Source organism: Notamacropus eugenii, chromosome 4 (genome assembly GCF_028372415.1).
Source record: "Notamacropus eugenii isolate mMacEug1 chromosome 4, mMacEug1.pri_v2, whole genome shotgun sequence".
Classification (NCBI taxonomy): domain Eukaryota; kingdom Metazoa; phylum Chordata; class Mammalia; order Diprotodontia; family Macropodidae; genus Notamacropus; species Notamacropus eugenii.
In genome coordinates this window covers 70757522-70776835 of record NC_092875.1, presented here as the reverse complement: position 1 = coordinate 70776835, position 19314 = coordinate 70757522, and the positions used below count along the sequence as shown (strand labels likewise).

The following is a 19314-nucleotide window of genomic DNA, read 5'->3' as shown; positions in this document are numbered from 1 at the left end:
CAATCCTTAGAGTAGCAAAAAGTAACCTCTGGGACCATAGCGCAGCAGTTGCTGAGATGCAGGCTCACCCAACTGGAGCACCAAAGCTGGACATGTATTTGGTGAGATCAGTACTATGTAGGAAGCGTGCTGTTTTGCTCCTACTTCCCCAGAGACCGAGGTGAGTAGGGTGACGAGAAAATATTCGAATACTTGTGTCTTTGAAGTAAATGTTGCTTTGCAAAAGCTAACCAGTAGCAAATGCAGCTGGGGCATAAATCACCGTGGCCCCTAATGACAGGGGGAACACAGCCAAATGGGGCTCATGCCAATAGCAGTAGAGAAAAGCCAACCACAAATGCCTCAAAGAAAGAGCAGAAGGACCTAGAAGTATGAAAATATTTATAGCAGCTCTTTTTGTGGTGGCAAAGAACTGGAAACTAAGGGGGTGCCCATCAATTAGGGAATGTATTATATAGTATGTGAATGGAATGAAATACTAGGGGGCCATAAGAAATGATGAATAGGATAGTTTCAGAGAAACCTGACATTCACCTATCATGGGTGGGAGTGTGGAAAAATAGAGAGCAGCGTAGATAAGATAGATACTGTCTTCCCTTACTTGCACTAGTCCAGGTCAAGGACTTTCCTTGGTTAGCACGCCCTGGGCAGGGACTTCAGAGCCAGAACCCCAGTTGTGGGGTCCAGTGGGGCCCAGGAAGCTTATAAGATATTGTAATCATATCCTATGAAATGCTGCACCTGGCAAGGTAGCAGTATAATATAATGGAAGTTAGCAGACCTGGGTCCTCAGATAGCCCCCGTAATTCTGTGTGACCCTCACCAAATTACTGAACTTGTTGCCCCTTTCTGTAAAACAGGTATAATAATCTCTGCGCTGCTGGGAAGGTCAGTGGCAAAAAAATGATAAGATTTAAGCTTCATGACATATCAGTTAAATTTCAGCATCACTAAAGCCCAGCCACATTTTCCCAGGAAAATGCCACCCATTCCAAGAGCCAGAAGACTCTTCAGTAACTACAGGAGACTCAAGGGAAACTGGGGTAAGTTGGCTCACTGAGAGGGTAAGAAGATGGGGTCTTTGGGAAAGCAGAGGGAGAGGCAAGGGAGGGGGCTGTTTCACTATGTGACTAATGCCAACCATTCCTGCTCCTATCCCTGTGGATTCTCTAGGAACTAGAATGATGACCCCTAGGGGTCACTCCCACTCCCAAACTCCAGGGTCAAAAGAGAGGACACTGAGTGAGTCATTCTGCTCCCAAAGAAACTCCTGGGAGGGCTTTATTCACCTGCCTTAGGCTCAGGTCCTCTCAGCCAGTTTCACAGCACAAAGAGCTGCTGGGAACCTCAGAAGGTAAGATGAGAGGTGGGCTTGAAGAATCATGGTCCAAGAACAGAAGGGAAGAAGCTATCTCTTCCACTTCTTGCTTTTTCCCACCAACAAAACACAAAGTTCTTGGGAGAAAACCCTTTACTCTGTGGCTTCCTAGCCTGCTGCCTTAAGTTCTGTTCCAGGAGGACACCCTGGTTCGTAGGGGATGGGGGTAGGGAGAGTCCCCAAGGGATGTCCCATCACAGCCTGTCTGGAGCACAGGCATGCCTCTGCCCTTGATGTCCTCCATTACTGCTTCTTGTTCTTGTGTAACTTGTTGTGCCTCCAGATGTTCTGTTTTCGCAGCAGCCGCCAGTACTCCCGACTTTCAGGGTCCAGCTCCTCCAGGGTTTTAGGTGGCCCCAAGTTCATCTCAAAGAGCCTAAGGAAGAAAAGGGAGTCATTCCCTTCATCAACGACCTTCCACGGCTCCCCATGGTCTACAGCAGAGAGGGCCATGTACCCATCTAGGAACGTTTTTTACAATGTTAAATATAATAAAGCTTTATCTAAAAAATATAAAAAACATTCTTAGCTTGCAGCCTTACAAAAAAACAGGGAGCAGCTATATCTGGCCCCAGGACTTTAATGTATTAATCCCTGGTTTATAGGATGAAGACCAGATACCTGAGCTAGCCTCTGTACCATTCCCTACACAGGTCAGGACAATGTCTGCTCTTTTCCCCTATCCAAATCCTTTGAGGTCCAACCAGGCTAGCCTCTGTACCATTCCCTACACAGGTCAGGACAATGTCTGCTCTTTTCCCCTATCCAAATCCTCTGAGGTCCAATTCAAGTCCCACCTGCTATTTCAACCCATTTCAACAAACAGTCATTAAGCACCTACTATGTGCAAAGCATTTTCCCAGGTGCTGGGAATACAAAGACAAAAAAGCCCAAACCAAACCCAACCAAAACCAGTCCTTGACCTCAAGGAGCTTACATTCCACTGGCAGAATGGGCCAGATGTAGCAACCAGATGAATATGGGAGGTGGGGGAGAGGAAACACTCAAGTATGATTGTGACTGTAAAACTAAATGACTAGAAGGACAGAGATATTCCATAAGGGAATGGGGAAGTTTGTTCCATCAGGCTTTGCCTGATCCCATTCATTCATGCTTTCTCTTGCCTCCAGTTACTTGGTAGCCCCTCATTTGTTTCTATGTTGTATCCCCCCAATAGAAGGTAAGCTCACATCCATCCCATTCTATCTACTCACCCTGGACCTCATCCTGGTTCAGGACTTCATCTCTTCTTGACCAGACTAGTTCAAGACCTACCTTATCAGACTCCTTCTAGTCTCTAGTCTCCAATCCACCTTCAATGCAGTTACTAAGATAATCTTCCTAAAGAAGTATGACTATGTCACTCCTCTGCTCAATAAATCTCAATGGCTCCCAACTGCGTCTACAATAAAATACAAACCCTTCAGCCTGCCATTTAGAGTGCTTGCCAATCTAGTTCCAGTCTACCCTGCCCAGGTTTACTGGACATCACTCCCCTTTCCTCCTTCTACATTCCAGCCAAGCTGGCTTCTCCACATTCCCAGCGCTCCATTTCTCCTCTCTCTTCCTCTGCATGGGCTCTCTGTCCTCTCAGCCTGTAGTGTACTCACTGCTACCCTTCAAAATCCCTAGCTTCGTTTAAGGCTCAGCTCAAGAGCTACCTCTTACACAAAGCCTTTCCATTTTGAACTGGATTAAAAATAAACCTCAAAGGAAATGATTTTTTTAAATTCAATAAACATTTATTAAGCACTTACATGATTCTAACAGGTGGGAGAGTACACTGCAGGTATGGGGGAAGAGAAGGAAGGAGATAGAAGGCTGAGTTTGGGGAACAACATCCAGCCAAGAGTGACCTTTCCCTCCTTTGAGCCTGAAAAGCTTCCAGGTATCAAGTAACATGCATTTCCCTGAGGCTTTTATGTGAGGCTGAAGGTAAGAAAGGAGCAAACAATGCTTCAGGGGGCTCCCTTCAACTCACCAGTCAGGATACTCCGAGTCAGGCTTCAGGACCACCTCAGAGCCCTGTTTGTAGATGTTAACTCCCATGGCATGAGTAGTAAGCAGGACTGGGTCCTTGCACACATCTGGGTCCTTCAGGGCCTCTGCAGGTAAAGCTTTGCCTTTGCCTCCTTTCATGACTGTGAAGAAAATGACAGCTCAGCTCAGCACTGTGCAAGAATATCCCAGGGCAGAAGCTGAGAAGCTACAGGCCAGACCCTGTGCTAGTGCCGCGAAGGTTGGAAAAGCTTAGTCCTCCCCCACCTCCAATATCATTCACTCAGCAAGCATGAGGTGGATGATAACAATAGCAAACATTTATATAGTACGGCTTACTAAGTGCCAGGTAGCGTGCAAAGAGTTTTACAATAATTATTTCACTTGCTCTTCACAACCACCATTGGAGGTAGGTGCTATTACTACACAGATGAGAAAACTGAGGCAAACCAAGTTTTAAGTGATTTGCCCCGGATCATACGGCAAGGAACATCTAAAGCCGGAACTAACCTCAGATCTTCCTGACCTCAGGTCTGGCGCTTTCTATACACCACCTACTTGTCCTGGGGTGACTCATTAGCCTTTTCTGCAAATTTGGAGCCACATGATCTCTAAAGCCACTTCAAGTTCTATTTAACAGGCTTCCTTCCAGCTTAGATATTCTGTATTTAGATATTACATTAATATAGGCCCCTTGCAGTTATGACACTGGGCAGTTAAGTGGCAAAGTGGATGGAGCAAACTGGTTCTGAAGTCAGGAGAACCTGTGTTCAAATCTGGCCTCAGATACTTAGTAGTTGTATGACCCTGGGCAAGTCACTTAACCTTGTCTGCCTCAATTTCTTCATCTGTAAAATGAATTGGAGAAGGAAATGGCAAAGCCCTCCAGTATCTCTGCCAAGAAAATTCCAAGTGGGGTCACGATGAGTAGGACACAACTGAGACAAGTCAACAACAGCTCTGACAGGATGGTTCAATAAAGTCTGGACTAAGTATCTCCTCTTAGTTTACAGTGGCACAAAGAACAAGGGATTTGGGAACTGGAACATCTAAGTTTGAATCCCAGCTCTTTTACTTACTAGGGGTGTCACCCTGCGTGGGTCATTTCACTTTTTCTGAAATTAGCTTCTTTTGTAAAATAAGATTATTGGCTTAAAGTTCCTTTTAGGGGTGTAAAATCCTTCTCAAAGTCTGGGTACCAACGAGCTACGAAGATCAGTTACAGAAATGGAAGTTTTCTTTTTTCTTTCTTATCTCCTTTGTAACACCTCCCCTCCCCCCATAGCAGGCTTGGAGGGGAAGGAACAAGCATTTATTAAGCACCTACTATAAGCACTGCGCTTAAGTGCCTCACAAAGATTATCTCAAATGATCCATTAGTAAATCCTGGGGCCAGATGACCCTCCCCACCCAAAACCTCTTGGAGGGGAAAAGGAGAGAAAAGGGGCGTGGTCGAATACTACCTAAGGCGGGGCCTTCTCAGAGCCCAGTCCCGCCCTCCTTCTCTTTCCTCGCCTAGGTACACAATCAGCGCCTGCGCACTGCGTTGAGCTCGGTGACCCAGGCCTACAAGAGGCGCCTGCGCATTGAGAGAACAGACCCGGCATCCTCAACTTGCCCGGTTCGGGTCCCACGGCCCGCGTAGGTGCAAAGTTGAAGCTGGCCTCTGAGCTCTGTTATTGCCCAGTCCAGGCCAACTTACCCGGCTTCTTAGCGTACCCCCGGAAAGAGAGGCTACAAGGGGCGAGGGGACCCTGTAGCGAGGATCCCCATAAGCTCCTCCAGCCCCGGGGAACTCCAAAGACAAACCGCGCAGCCATGACTTCCTCGGGTCGCGAGGACTATTTCGTCATCAGGAAGTGCCCGGAACTGAGGTGGCCGCACAGCATATTGGGAAATGTAGTCCCTTCCAAGAAGCTTTAGTAGTTCCCAGGTTACAGAGCTGGGCGGGGCCTCAGGTCCACGTAGTCCAACCTCTAATTAAAAAAAAATTTAAATGGTGAATCGGATAGAAATGTTCAGTAGGTCGCGAGTAAAATTCACATTCCTCTGTTTGGCATTCAGGGCCTTCCAGAGTCTGTTAACTTACACCACCTTTATTATTTTTTCCCCTTCTGCCAATGTCCAAAGAAATTGATCTATTCCAAATAATAGTTTCCAGTTCTCCGTATTTTTATTCATTCTATGCCTTCTGCCTAGAATGCGTTCCCTCTCTCCTTGCCTCTTGATCACAGGGTTTGGAACCAGATCTCTTACTTTATAGATCCGAAAAATGAGAACCTGGGAGCTCAAGACTGCTGAAGTCTTTCAAATCCTTTAATTAAGCCCGAATTAGGTAGAACCTCTTCCAGAAAATTTTCCTAGAGAAGTACCGACCTAGTACTTTGTTACGTCCCTCCAACGTCACATGAAGGAAAAGTCTTTATTAAGCAGTTATAAGCCAAGTACTGTATCTGCCCTCCTCTAAAACTTGTTTTCTACTATCTTTATCCAGCAGAGGGCCCGCCTCTGAAAGTCAGGATCTCGAAATTAAGTCTTGTCTCTGACTGAAGTAGTATGCGACTATGGGGAATTCCCTTAGGTTCTCAGTGCCCAGGAAAGCCTCTGAATTTGTAAAGAGGAGGATCTGGTGATCTGATGGATTGTTTCTACCCCTAGAGCTCCCTACACCCAGTGAAATCAAAATCAGTCTGCTCTTGCCTCTCCTCCCCACTCCCCGAGATATCTGTGTATGGAGAAGTATTTACAGACAGCTAGGTGACAGTGAATGGAACGCTGGACTTCAGTTCAAATTCAGCTTCAGACACTTACTAAACTGTGTAATCTTGAGGAAGCCACTTATCCCTCTTCCTCAGTTTCCTCATTTGTAACAATTTGGGCACACTGCCCAAAAGGTATGTAAATCTCAATTTCTGAAATTTTTTTTAACCCCATATCACTCTTTCTCTCACAGATTGGCCAACAAAGTCCCAGGCCAAGCCCTACTTGGTATTGTTTGGGACCTGATGAGTCACGGTGAATATAAATAGTAATTGTTCCTCTTTTGGTCAGAAACCCTGAGGGTCTTCCTCTCTCAATTTTGGATTAAAGGGGCTATCACTTGGCTCACTTCCAAAACAGCCCTAATCACTGAACAGACATTACCTCATTCAATGTGAGACCTGGGAAAGACTTTAAAAAAAGGTCGAGGTATCCCACTGGATCCTGGGTCATCTCCAGTTGTCCTGATCTATATCTGGCCACTGGACCCAAATGACTCCAGAGGAGAAAGTGAGGCTGGTGACTGTACAGTCCTCCCTCACTTAAATTCTATTCACTTGCACGTCATGGCATCACTTCCTGTGATGCCATGGTCCCCTTCAAGAAAGAAGGACAAACGGCTACAACTTCTGAGGTTGTTCTTAGAATAGTGAGAAAATCATTGTAAATTCCTTTGCAAATCTTAAAAGTACTGTATAAATGCTAATTATTAGTTATTGAAGAATAAAAATGTGAAGATATGGCACGGAATTGAGGCAATTCAAATCTGACATTTGAACAAACTGTTGACAGTAGAAAAATGGTTTCCTTCCATAAAAAGCAGTTTTTGTCTTTTGTCCCAAGTTTCAGTGGCCCTCCTTCTGATGAAAGACTATAATACAAAATAAGGTACTAACAGATCGGTGTTTAATAAATTCCAAAACATAAGGTGTTTGAATTAGGAGTCAGCGTACCTGGGTCCCAGTCCCATCTCGACAACTATATTGCAGTAGGACTTGGGGTAGTGTGGGGCAAAGAACTCTGATTTTAAGAGGGAAGAACCACTGTCCTATATCAGATACAATAGTAAATATTTTTTCAAAAAGTTACCCCTATTTTCGAAACACCGAAAGTGAGCCATACCTAACCTTTGTTTTGCGGTGATAATGTTTAATATAAAATTTTGGAATAATCTCTTTGTTCTCTCTGAAGCAAACTCAGAAAATGCCTCTTCCTATGTCAACAAAAGCCATCCAAGGCTGACAACATTCCTCGGGAGACCTTTAACCTAAGACACTATCTTGAATAATGGGACGTTTTCCATATCTTAATATTTTGTAGACATATACTATGTTATGGCATGTTTACCCAGCCTGGAATCGCAAGGCTCAATTGACATTGCTCTATTAATTGTCTTGTCTTACTGAATTTATTATGCTAGCCCTGAATTTGTTCCACTCATTTCCCTTGGAGAGCCCCACCTGGCCATGCCGCCCTGTCTTCTCAGGAACTACATTTCCCAGCAAGCTCCTGGGGTGGCGCCGGCGCAGTATGGTGTGGGGACCGGGCCTGGCCCGGGCTGGGCTGGGATCGGTGGCGGTGGCTGTGGCGGCGGTGGCGGCGGCTGCGGTGACCCAGAGTCGGGGCCCAGCGGGGCGCCCAGCGCGCTGGTCCGGGACCAGAGCCGGAGCCTCCCCGGAATTCCGAGCTCTCAGGAACGTGCCGCTACATGGTAGTAATCGTGGGGCCAGAATGTGGTCCAGTCTGGCCTGGGACCCTAATCAGGTTTGGGAAATTGGGCAGGGGTGTCAGGGAAAGGAGGGGGGCAGTGGAGGGGGTTGGGCTTGTGGCGGCAGGTGGGAGCTTGTGGGGGAAGGGCCCTGGGAAAATCGAAGGGAAAAGGTGGGGGTGAGGGTGGGGGTGGGGTGGAAGGACTGACTTCAGTTCTCTCCTTTGATACTTAGTAGCTGTTTGACACCACAGCCTCAGTTTGCTCATCTGTAAAATCGGGGCAGCTGGCTAAAGAGTGCCATCCCTGGAGTCAGGGAGATCTGAGTTCACATTGGGTCGCAGACGCTTCCTGACTGTGTAACCAGAGGCAAGCCTCTTAACCCTATTTGCCTCAGTTTCCTCTCTGCTACAAAAAACTCAAATGGGGACATGAAGAATCAGATAGAACTGACCTACAACAAAACAGGGATAATAATATACTATGTATCTATCACCTGCTTCCTGGAGTGGTTATAAAACTCAACTGAGATGACTTTTGCAAACCTAAAGACTAGATGAATGCCAGTTACTATTACCTAACTAGGCATTTCTGTTGTGCTTCAAAGTTTACAAAGCACTTTATAAATGTTATTTCACTGGATCTTCACAACAGCCCTGGGAGGTAGGTGCTATTATTAATCTCCTTTCAGAGATGCAGTGATTTGCCCAGTGTCATACAACTAAGTTGTCTCAGGCTGGATTTGAATTCCTGACTTCAAGTCCAGTATTCTATCCACTACACTGTCTAGCTGCCTCATTATTTCTTCTGTTACTTGGTATTACTTCTATTGTTAATCCAGCCTTCTTACTTTACAGATGGGTCAGCTGAGGCCCAGCGACTTAACTTTTGCAAGGTCACGGAGCCCAGAACTCAACTCACCTCGTTCCTTAAAGGTAGTGTGAGAACATGGACTCTGATGTGTGTTCCTCAGAGCCTCCAGCCATGGACCTGGAGGAGTCAGAGGCCTCTGTTCTCCTCTCTTCTTTTGGTTCTCCACCCTCAGTTGCTACTCCCTCAGAACTTACTTGCCCTTGGGACCCTGCAGTCCCTGAGGCAGCTTCAGCCAAAGATTTTGAAGGGACAGGGCCCAAGGGTTTGGGGAGTCTAAACCTGATGGACCTGGATGAAGACCCTAGTGGACAGGACCTTCAGGACCTGGTGGACCAGTTCCAGGCCCTGCCTTCAGACTTGCCAGAAGCACCTTCCCAGAATGGACACCCTTGTCCCCTCCACATCGCCACTGGCCGTGGCTTGGCCACTCCCGAAGCCCCAGAAAATCATGGACTTTTGTCATCTGAAGCCAGGCATGAAGACCTGTTCAATCTCCTGTGCAGTGAGAGTGGAGCACCTGTGACCCAAACAGAGCTCCCAGAACCCAAAGATCCCCAAGCTCCCATGCCCTGCCTTCTCCAACCCCCAAAGGACTGTGCTGAGAGGACAGAGGAGGGGTGTGTGGATGGAGAGTGTAGTTCTAGTAGCTCGCCAGAGCCCTGGCTTGGACCCACCCCTCTGGCCCATTCTGAGGAGCTGTCCCCTGATGCTGGCACCACCCAGGTAAATAGGATTTTCCCGTCTCTCTCAGAAAAACCTAGGAGCCAAACCAGGAGAACTTGTTAAGCTTCCTTCTTTCTCATGTTTCCTTCTAGACTCCTGAAGCCTTAGCATCCTATCCTGCCTTCCAAGAAGGTGAGTGTCCTTTTCCTTCTCCATTTTGCCAATTTGGGATCTGAGGGGGGTGTCACAGGGGAAGGTGAAGGGCCGCTTCTGCTTCTCAGATGGCCAACCTAGGAGTAGGTACCCTGGAGACCTTCATGGCAATGGAGAGTTCTAGACTGGGAGGTCTAGACAACTCAAAATAGACTTTAGTGAGGCTCTCTGTGCTCGCAGAACCCATCACAGTTCTCTAATTGAGAACTGCAAGCTACTTTGGACTTTTTGAGAACTGCAAGCTACTTTGAACTTCTTGAGTAACAAGTAGGCCAAACTATTCTCTGGCATCTGGAGTCATAGGTGATATGAGTTGTACTTACAGACTTTGGAGGGGTTGGATGACAGGGAACTAAAAGTGAGGGCTACAAGGACTCGCCTAGTTGACTCTTGTTCCTGCCTTTCCTGTTGCTGCGTCTTAGTGGCAGGACCCTGTGACCCAGAAGACCTGCTGGATGGAGTCATTTTTGGAGCCAAGTATTTGGGCTCCACTCAGCTCGTTTCAGAGCGAAACCCATCGCCAAGTGCCCGCATGGCCCAGGCTCAAGAGGCTGTAGACCGCATCAAGGTAAGGCTAGGACAAATGGGGAAGGAGATAGCAGGAGGAGGAGAATGTGATAGGGGGACTTTGTCACCATTTCCTTTTGCCCTTGGGGACAAAGGTCTGTAGATAAGGGACGGACCTGGAACTGGAGCTTAGCCTTAACCTCCACCTCCCTGGATATCTGGCTTCCATGCCTTGAGATTGTGCACACCTTTGAGGAAGATCATGGAGGGAGTCTGGGCCCTTATTCCATCAGCGCCTGAATTGAGTCAATAGGGCAGGTGTCACCTAGTGAATCACTTGGTTTTATTTCCTTCCATTGCTGCCTGATGAGAGTGGAGTTACCCTATCCCAAGTGACATTTTCTCTCCCTTCTCCCCCCCCTTCTATAGATGAGGAACCTGAGGCTTAGGGAGGTTAAATGTCTTGCCTAAAGCCAAAGAGGTAATAAATGGGAGTGCTGGGATTCCAGTAATGCAGATCCAATGCTCTTTTCCCTCAGCCTCTAATTTGGTTTATGTCAGAGGCCTGGGATATCTGGGACCCATTGAGAGAGTAGAGGATTGGGCTGTGGTTGCCTGGCTCCCAAGAAGAAAGGAGGAAGGCTGGGATGAAGGAGGGCTTGGTCAGGCTCAGCCTGCCCTAGGAGCTTCAAGTTCTCTTCAGGTGTGTGACCCTCACTCCTATCCTTATCTGCAGGCTCCTGAAGGAGAGACCCAGCCCATGACTGAGGTTGACCTCTTCATCTCCACAAAGAGGATCAAAGTCTTGACAGCTGATTCCCAGGTACTGGCACAGGAGCATTGGGAGGGAGAAATGGTGGGGGTATGACAAGGAGCATGATGCAGTGGGGGCTGATGGGCTGAGTGAGGGAGACTGGGGCATCCGATTATGGATGGCTTCTAGATGCTAGGTGGAGAAGCTTGGACTAAAGCCCGGCAAGTCACTTAAATCCTCTGGGTCACTTTTCTGATGAGAGTGGAGTTACACTGTCCACACCCCCATCCTCTCTACACCTCCCCAACCATCCCTCATTCTGTAGATGAGGAACCTGAGGCTTAGGGAGGTTAAATGTCTTGCCTAAAGTCAAACAGGTAATAAGTGGGAGTGCTGGGATTCCAGTAATGCAGATCTAGTTCTCTTTTCCCTCTGCCTCTAATTTGGTTTATATCAGAGGGAGTTGGACTGGGAGGCTCCCTGGGGTCCCTCCCAGTTCTAACTCTTTGAACATGTGGCTCTATGGGCAATGTGGTACCGTTGTAGTTTCTTGAACAGGGAGTGATTGAAAAGGATGGGCTGGGCTGGGCAGGGTATCAAAGGAAGAAATGGGAAAGAGGTCATCATAACTTATTTCCATAGCAGTTGAAAGTCTGCAAAATCCTTTCCTTGTAATAGCCTTGCGTGGTCAGGAGTGCCCGTGTTATCCTGTTCTTTTAGACTGAGGCGACTAGCAGTGGATACAACCCTGGGCTTAGAGTCAGGAAGGTCTGAATTCAAATCTAGCCTCAGACACTTACTGGCTGTGTGGCTCTGGGCAAGTCATTTAACCTCTGTCTGCCTCAGTTTCCTCACCTGTAAAATGAGATAACAATAGCACCTACCTCCCAGGGTTGTGTTAGGAGGGCCCAAAAAGATAATGTATAATGATATAGAAATGCATTGATCATTAGTGAAGAAGGTAACATAAAATGATACATAAATGCTAGCTGCGATTGTTATTAGAAGATGAGGAAACTGTGGCTCAGAGAATAAATGACTTAGAGGTGAAGGAACTTGACCCACGGTCCTACAGCTACCTAGTGTCCAATCTCGGACTTCTGAAGGAGGGTGTGTTCTGGCCTGGCCTGCCCAGGAACTGAGTTCTCTCCCTCCTGTCTGGACTTCCCAGTAAGTACACCTTGCTACTCTCAGGCCACCCTGCTCTGAATTCCTTTTCTCTGGCATTTGTGTCCACCAGGAGGCTATGATGGATCACTCCCTGCAGACCATCTCCTACATTGCTGACATTGGCAATGTGGTGGTACTGATGGCCCGAAGGCGTCTAACAAGGCAGCCTGGCTCACAGGAGCGACGTCTCTACAAGATGATCTGCCACGTCTTCCACTCAGCAGATGTGAGCTGCCTGGTGGTGGAGGGCAGAGATGGGCGCTAGGCTTTTCTAAGGGTTCCACAGGGTCAGCATGGGACTCAGCAGGGACCTTGAAGGGCATCAGGCTCTGACTGTGCCCCATTTACTTCTCTCAAAGCCCCAGGCCAGGCCCTTGTCCCCAGTGGGGAGTCCACCTTGGAGGAGGGATGATTCCAAGGGTGCATGGACAAGTTGGACTGCCCAGTGGTTGGGAAATAACCCAGGGATGGAAGCTTAAGGAGAGGGGCAGGCTTTTAGTGCTATCTATGCTCCCCAGGCCCAGCTGATTGCCCAGGCTATTGGACAGGCTTTTGGTGTGGCCTATGGTCAATTCCTTCGGGCCAGTGGCATTGATCCTAGCCAGCTGAGTGCCCAAGAAGACTGTGGGAGGCTGAATGAGGGGGACCTGCACAATGGAGACCTAGCCCACTTCTCAAATCAGGAAAACTGCAGAGATGTAAGTGAAAGTGAAACCTTTTCCTCCCCAACCAAATTGTCCTTGGCCCCCAGTCCCTTTCCTACACAGTACTCTCTCCCAAGATTTCCCTCTCCTTTTTTTTGTTCTCATAACTTCCACACCGAGGTCCTTGGACCTCCTGAGTCCCCTCTGACCTATTACTGCTCCTGACTTCATCTTCCTTGACCTTTAAACTCCTCAGTACATCATGCTCATCTCAGGTCATCTTGAGAAAGCAATGAGATGCCCCTACCCTTCTGGGCATCGTGTTGTTTTATCTGTGTAGTAAGGATGAGAGGAGGGTTTGGACAGGATGATCTCAAAGGCCCTGCTCAGCTCAAGCAGTGGGTGATTTAAGATCTGAGCTTCTCAACTCTGACAGTTTATGTTCTAGAACCTAAGGTTACATTCATCCTAAAGTTCTGATGAGTTTTAAAATGACAATCGCTGTCATTTATATAGAACTTTGGTGCTGTATAAATTACAAAAATGTGTTCTATTATCTCATTCTATCCCCCACTGTCTTAAGTCTTAATATCCCCATTTTACAAATGAGGAAACTGAAACAACTTACCCAAGTTTAGACAGCTAGTAATGGGCAAAGTTGGGATTCACACTAGGGTCTTATAAGACTAAATCCAGTGCTCCATCCAGTGCTAAATGCAGTAGCTGCTTCTAGAAAGCCATTTCGTTTCCTTCCCCCCTCCCCCCTTCCCCATAAGGGAGCATTGTATGTTGGTAAGAGCCCTGGATTTGGAGGCATTGGATATGTTTTCAAATCTGGACTCTGCTACTTGACCACCTGTATGATCTGGGACATGCTCATTAACTGCTTTGAGCCTGGATTTATGTGGCTGTAAAATGAGGAGGTTGGACTAGGCATTTAAGGTCTCTTTTAGCCCTGAATCTGATCTATAGCATTATTGTAGTAGAAGTATTGGAGAAAGTGATTTTCTTAGGTCATAAAAGATTAAATGCAGAAGGAAAGGCTTTCTCTTCTCTCCTAAGCTCATTCATTCTCCTGTTCTTCCTGGTCTCTAATCCCATCTGTTCCCCAGTGAGGAGGGAGGGATGTATGACTCTGTGCCCGACACCTTCTCTTTCCTCCTGACAGGTATGTATTGAGAAACAGCGGGGAGAATGCCTGGGTGTGGCCCTGGTAGAATCTGGCTGGGGTTCCCTGCTGCCCACGGCTGTCATCGCCAACCTGCTGCATGGTGGTCCAGCTGAGCGCTCTGGGCTGTTGAGCATTGGGGACCGGCTCACTGCAGTCAATGGTACCAGCCTGGTGGGACTGCCCCTGGCCTCATGCCAGGCCATAGTCCGAGTAAGTGCGCCTTAGGGGGACTGCTCTAGATTCTAAAACAAGTGTAGTGGATAGAAGTTGATCCCTGAGCCCATGTCCCATTGGGCTGAAGGCTGGGAAGGATCTTTGAAATTATTTAGATCAACTCCCCCATTTTTCAGATGAGTAAAGCCCCAAGAGAGGAGGTGACTAACCCAACATCACATGGTAAAGCTAAGATTAGAAACCAGGTCTCTTAGTATCTAGTTATCTTCTCTGCTTTCCCCCTATACTGCTCTCAGAGTCTGAACCCGGTCCCTGCCCCTCTCCTCAATAGGAATTAAAGTCTCAGACTTCAGTAACACTGAGTATTGTGCACTGTCCACCTGTCACCACGGCCATCATCCGCCGACCTCATGCTCGAGAGCAGCTGGGCTTCTGTGTGGAAAATGGCATTGTGAGTTCAGAGGCTAAGGGCTGGGATTGCTTGTACCATAAGGAGGTGGGTGTTTGAGAAGGGTCCTGGGAGGCTCACTGTCTTCTGGAAAGAAACAAGTGAATAGGTGGGAGTCAGTGAAGATTTTTGATCTCTGTGTCCTGGGAGTTTGCAGATATCCTGAGACCAGGGGTTCAGTGGAGGATTGGCCCTCTTCTCTGGGACCTTAGAGGATCTAGGAATGCTACATGGGAAGGGATCTGGATCTTCTCCATAACAGCCATGTCATGGTTTCATCCCTCAGATCTGCAGCTTGATGCGTGGAGGTATTGCAGAGCGTGGGGGAGTTCGAGTGGGACACCGAATCATCGAGATCAATGGGCAGAGTGTGGTGGCCACACCCCATGATCGGATCATTCAGCTGCTTACTGAGGCCCACAATGAGGTAGGCACCTTTCTCTCAATGCCCCCCATTTCTCCCCCAGGGCTTCTGATTGGGGCTGGATGGGGTGAGCTTTTCTTTATTGTTATGCATACCAGAATATTGAGCCTCCAGCCTCCTCTCTCTTACCAGGTCCATATTAAGATGATGCCAGCCTCCACCTACCGCCTCCTCACTGGCCAGGAGCAGCCCATCTATCTGTGACCTGGGAGGGGGGCCCAGCTTGGCCCCCCCACAATGATTACTCTGGCACGCATACTTTCAGACTCAGGGGAAGAAGTGATCCCCAAACTCCGCCTCTGCTGGGAATCATCATGGCCAAGACTTCCTCTCCCCTGGGCTTTGTCCAACGTTGGTGCCTTATGCTCTTGTCTGCCACTTTGGGCCTTAGATCATCAGGGCTGGAGATGCTACAATCCTGGGCACCAGGGATCTCGCCCAATCTATCCTGGGCTCAGTTTGCCTACCTCCTTCTACCCACCCACCAAAGAGATATACCCCCTTTCTGAAGAGGGTGGGGGAGGGGCCACAGAAACAGCTGTAACCCACAGGGGTGTTTTTTTAACCCATCATTTTAGCTGGTAAAGATTAAACTAAGTAGCGAAAAGAGACAGAGTGCAGTAGTGGACAAGGCCTTGGGTTACAGTGAGGCTGTGAGTTCCATGTCATGTTGGGGCCTGGATAGAGCCTCTGGATCTTCCATTCTTCCTGCTTCATCTCTTGATCTAGTCCTGGCCTAAATGGATTTGGAGCAAGGAGGGGCAGTCCCCTGACACTTCCACAAGTGCAGAGTAGGGGTTAAACTTTTATACACTTAGAGGGGTTTTAAGATCCTTTCATTTAACTCTTCCATAAATAATTTCAAGATCATACCCAGTATATATACATATACTGGGCATCTGAACCCCATCATATAGGGATTGCAGCATACAGATCATTCTGTGACACCTTCCTCCATTCCCATAAACTTTGACAGTCTGGTGAAACCAGTGGGCTCCTTCTCAGAATCATGAACACAGGCAAAAGACGTAGGATTACAAAGGAAATCAATTCTATTGAAGTACAGTTATCCAAGTATTTTTAAAAAAGGTTCCCAGGCACCTAGGTTCCTTTAAAAACTCTTGTTCTAAGCTAACAACCCAGAACGGTTTAAGTCCAGACCCTGACACAAGTTGAATGACCCTTAAGTTTCCCCACCCATAAAACTAAGATTTTCACTCGATGTCTGTGGTCCAATCCAGGTCTTGAGTTCTGGGTCCTGAGAACAGGAACATATTGTTTTACTGGGACAGCTGGGGGCAGGGCTATACTGGAGGGGCTCATGGGGATGTTTTGTGTCATTGACAGCCAAGCCCAGAGATGGGGTTGCAGGGGATGGAATAGGATGAACTGTTTTCTTTCCCTGGCCCAAGTGTGGGGGAAGGGGCAATAAAAATCCACCTTCCTTTATTAGGAATAGGCAGGTCTGGAAATGGCCTTTTCAAATGAGGAGGTAGAAGCCAGAGTGAGTCCCCTTCCTTGAGGCTGCTGGAGTAAGGCAGGTAGGTGGATTCCCTGAGGTCACCTTGGTGTTGGACTGGTCAACAGCCCCCATGGTCACAGGTCAGTGGCAGGGCCCCAGTCATAGCCATCATCCTCATCTGATTCGTAGTTCCGGGCTCGGGTGAACTTTTTTCTCAAGGCTTCCCGCTCATAGGTTCTGGGGAGGGTAAGAAATATCCTGGTGATTATGTAACTGTAGACAACCCCTCTTTGGTTCTAAAATTTCTAAGCTATAGGATTCTAAAGGTGAAGCTGTTTGGAAATTCCCATTTCTCCTGGAGAGAAGGCCTGCATACCAGTGGGGAGACCAGTATGACGGACTGGAAAGTGCACTGGGAATTGAGAGTACAAATGCTACTTATGACGTGTGCCTTTGGCAAATCACTTCCCTTTTTTAGATTTATTTTCTCACCTTTAGAAAGAGATGTCCCCTTTTAAGCTTAAATTCATGCTGCCCTGTAGCAACATATTCCCCAGAGAGTCCTCAACAGTGACTGTTCCCCAGGCTTCTGTCCATTGCAAGAAATGGTCTTACCTCATGCTATCTTGTCTCCACTGTCCCTGAGAAGGTGGATCTCTGGCCTGTAGAGAGTTGCTCAAGGTTAATGGGGCAAGACTGCATGTTTGCAGTGGAGGTTAAGTTGGGGAAATGTGGGAAGCAAGATATCGCACTCCCCCCTGCCCAAAAAAACCCCCAAAACATAAGCTACTAACAAATAAATGCAAAGAAAACCTGTCAATGCAAAAGGTGCTTGGGCATGTAAGAGGAAGTGAGTTTTGAAGCATGGAGAGAAATGACCTTTAAACAGAGAAAAGGAGGAACCCACAGCTATAGGAAGAAACATCATTTTCAACCAAGAACATTGTGAGTAGGAACTTAATTTAATTTTGAAGGGAGGGTAAAAAGGGAGGAAAACATTCCCCCTTGTCTGCTTTTAAAGTTCAGACTAAGCACCATCAAAATCAGTTTAGAAATGAAGACCTTTTTTTACGAAAGAGGGAAAGAGGGTTAGAGAGGAAGGGAGATACAGAGTTGAAAGAATCAAAATGTTAGGGCAGGGAGGGATCTTGGAAACGTCCAGTAAGGATAAGTAGCTTGTCCACAGATATATGTACAAGGAGAATGAGAAAGAGACAAGATGGAGAGGTGGAAAGAAGAGAACCTGACCTTTGTGGAGAAACATGACCCCTACCTCTTGACCTTTACAACCCAAGATAAAGAAAAGTGTGTCTTTGTGTCTGTGAAGTGTAAATGGTAACAATCTGCTCAAGGGGAGCCCCCTCATCTATGGGGTTCTGGCAAAGATCCCTCCCTCCTTCCTTCTTGGGGTGGAAACATCGGCTTACCTGGGCTCTTGGGTATGTTGAGGCTGGCAGTGCCTCTTCCCTCAGATTCTCTACCTCATCTGCTTCTACTGGTTCTGATGAACGAGCCAATGCTGGCTCTGCGGGCTCCTCGTCCATGTCATTGTCCGTATAAAAGCCACCCTCTCCATCTGTCTCATAGTCACTGTTAACGCGACTGTCACAGCTGAGATAGGCACTGCTCCCCCCAAAGTCCTGGTGGGGCAGGTCCAGGCTCTCCTCGGCTGCGTTGTCCAGCTGGGGGAAGGAATGATATAGGAGACAGACCCCAATAGGCTAGCCTTGGGAACCCCCATTTAGCAGAAACTGGTACAATCCAAGAAACGGATGTCCCTAGTAATTCCTAATATTGGGCTTAGCTATATAGGATCAGGAAGTCTCTAGCTTTTTCCCATTGATTCATCATGCTAGTTACTTAGATAATGCCAGTCTTCTCAGAAATTCATATTATGAAGGAGACTGGTAAAGAGGATGTGGTAATTCAATACAGCCCACCTTTTTTAGAGCAGCTTGGAGCTGACATTAGTGGCTCCATCTCATTAAACTGGGATCGTCATTGCTATCATCATAGTGAAGTCATTTCCTTTCCCTTCCTAGACTCTTAGGGTATGTAAAAAGGACAGATCCTTGCTAAGTAGGTTTACCTGGTCTTCAGCTGTCCAGATGGGCCGGGATTGCTGGCTTTTGATAATATCTTTGAGCTCCTGGTACCAGGCATTGTTGTTCCCCTGAAGTTGAATGGTAGCTAAAGAGAGGTGGAGTATTGGAGGTAAGAGAGGTATAACCTCTTCCAATGACAAATCCATGGGGATGAGTCAGTTAGAGAGTTCTCTAACATCTGACAGGATCAGTATAAGAATGGTAGATATGGCTTAACACCTATATCATGTAATTTTCAGTTTTAATTTACTGTTCATGAGTCCCTAAGACTTGGGTCTGGATTCTTTATTATCATTCCCATATTGGGGCTTCATATTAGTTAAAGGGAGTTCTCTTCCTCGCACCTCAGGAAAAAATAGGTGAGTCACTTAACCTCCTGAGGTCTCAATTTTCTTTTCTGTATAATAAGGATATTGGGCTAAGGTTTAATAACCCTGTGATGCTATACCAAGTACTATAATGCTATGATGGAGGGAAATAAGCCCAGAGAGGGAAATGTCATACAGCAAGTCAGTGGAAAAGTCAGAAATAGACCCAGGGTCTCCTGGTTTCCAGCCTAGGGCTCTTTTCTCCATACTACCCTTCTTCTACCTCCCTCCCTTCACCTCCTTTGAAGTTCTGCTCAACGCACTAAACTAATGACAAAGTCTTCCTCCCCCATCCCAACTTTTATTTATATTCCATTCCTTCCACCTAATAATAGTCATTTGTTAACTCAACTCAACTCTGTGAGGTGGGTACTATTATCAGAACTATTCTGCAATGAGGAAACCAAGGCAGAAGCTGAGTGACTTGTCACAAAGCTACCAAGTATCTGAGGAGGATTTAAATGCAAGTTTTCCCTGCTCCAAGTCTGATACTA

At 47.2% G+C, this 19314-nt stretch overlaps 3 protein-coding genes across 5 annotated transcripts in view; 1 reads left to right on the top strand and 2 right to left on the bottom strand.

Annotated features, from left to right (window-relative positions):
* Nucleotides 1–1243: 1243 nt before the first annotated feature.
* On the bottom strand, nucleotides 1244–5266 carry MRPL54 (mitochondrial ribosomal protein L54). Its single transcript, XM_072601774.1, has 3 exons — nucleotides 5079–5266; nucleotides 3360–3519; nucleotides 1244–1754 (listed from the first exon to the last, which is right to left on the bottom strand). The coding sequence occupies exons 1-3, from the start codon at nucleotides 5194–5196 to the stop codon at nucleotides 1622–1624; spliced, it is 411 nt and encodes a 136-aa protein (XP_072457875.1). The 5' UTR covers nucleotides 5197–5266; the 3' UTR covers nucleotides 1244–1621.
* A 2398-nt stretch (nucleotides 5267–7664) lies between these two features.
* APBA3 (amyloid beta precursor protein binding family A member 3) lies at nucleotides 7665–15496 on the top strand. 2 transcript variants are annotated; one of them, XM_072601765.1, is made up of 12 exons: nucleotides 7665–7900; nucleotides 8080–8213; nucleotides 8702–9440; nucleotides 9533–9572; nucleotides 10016–10161; nucleotides 10837–10923; nucleotides 12095–12250; nucleotides 12543–12722; nucleotides 13837–14049; nucleotides 14345–14464; nucleotides 14748–14888; nucleotides 15018–15496. In XM_072601765.1, exons 3-12 carry the CDS (start codon nucleotides 8793–8795, stop codon nucleotides 15087–15089), a joined length of 1803 nt encoding a protein of 600 aa, XP_072457866.1. In that variant the 5' UTR covers nucleotides 7665–7900; nucleotides 8080–8213; nucleotides 8702–8792; the 3' UTR covers nucleotides 15090–15496. The 2 variants fall into 2 exon arrangements, with proteins under 2 accessions (XP_072457866.1, XP_072457865.1); XM_072601764.1 differs by lacking the exon at nucleotides 8080–8213.
* A 418-nt stretch (nucleotides 15497–15914) lies between these two features.
* The window catches only part of TJP3 (tight junction protein 3), a 54691-nt gene continuing 51291 nt past the window's right edge, over nucleotides 15915–19314 (bottom strand). For both annotated transcript variants that reach the window (XM_072601763.1, XM_072601762.1), the window contains exons 18-21: nucleotides 18437–18537; nucleotides 17775–18029; nucleotides 16963–17009; nucleotides 15915–16584 (exon numbers count right to left, since the gene is read on the bottom strand). In XM_072601763.1, the coding sequence (XP_072457864.1) occupies nucleotides 16482–16584; nucleotides 16963–17009; nucleotides 17775–18029; nucleotides 18437–18537 (506 nt within the window). In that variant the 3' untranslated portion in view covers nucleotides 15915–16481. The remainder of the gene's footprint in view (nucleotides 16585–16962; nucleotides 17010–17774; nucleotides 18030–18436; nucleotides 18538–19314) is intronic.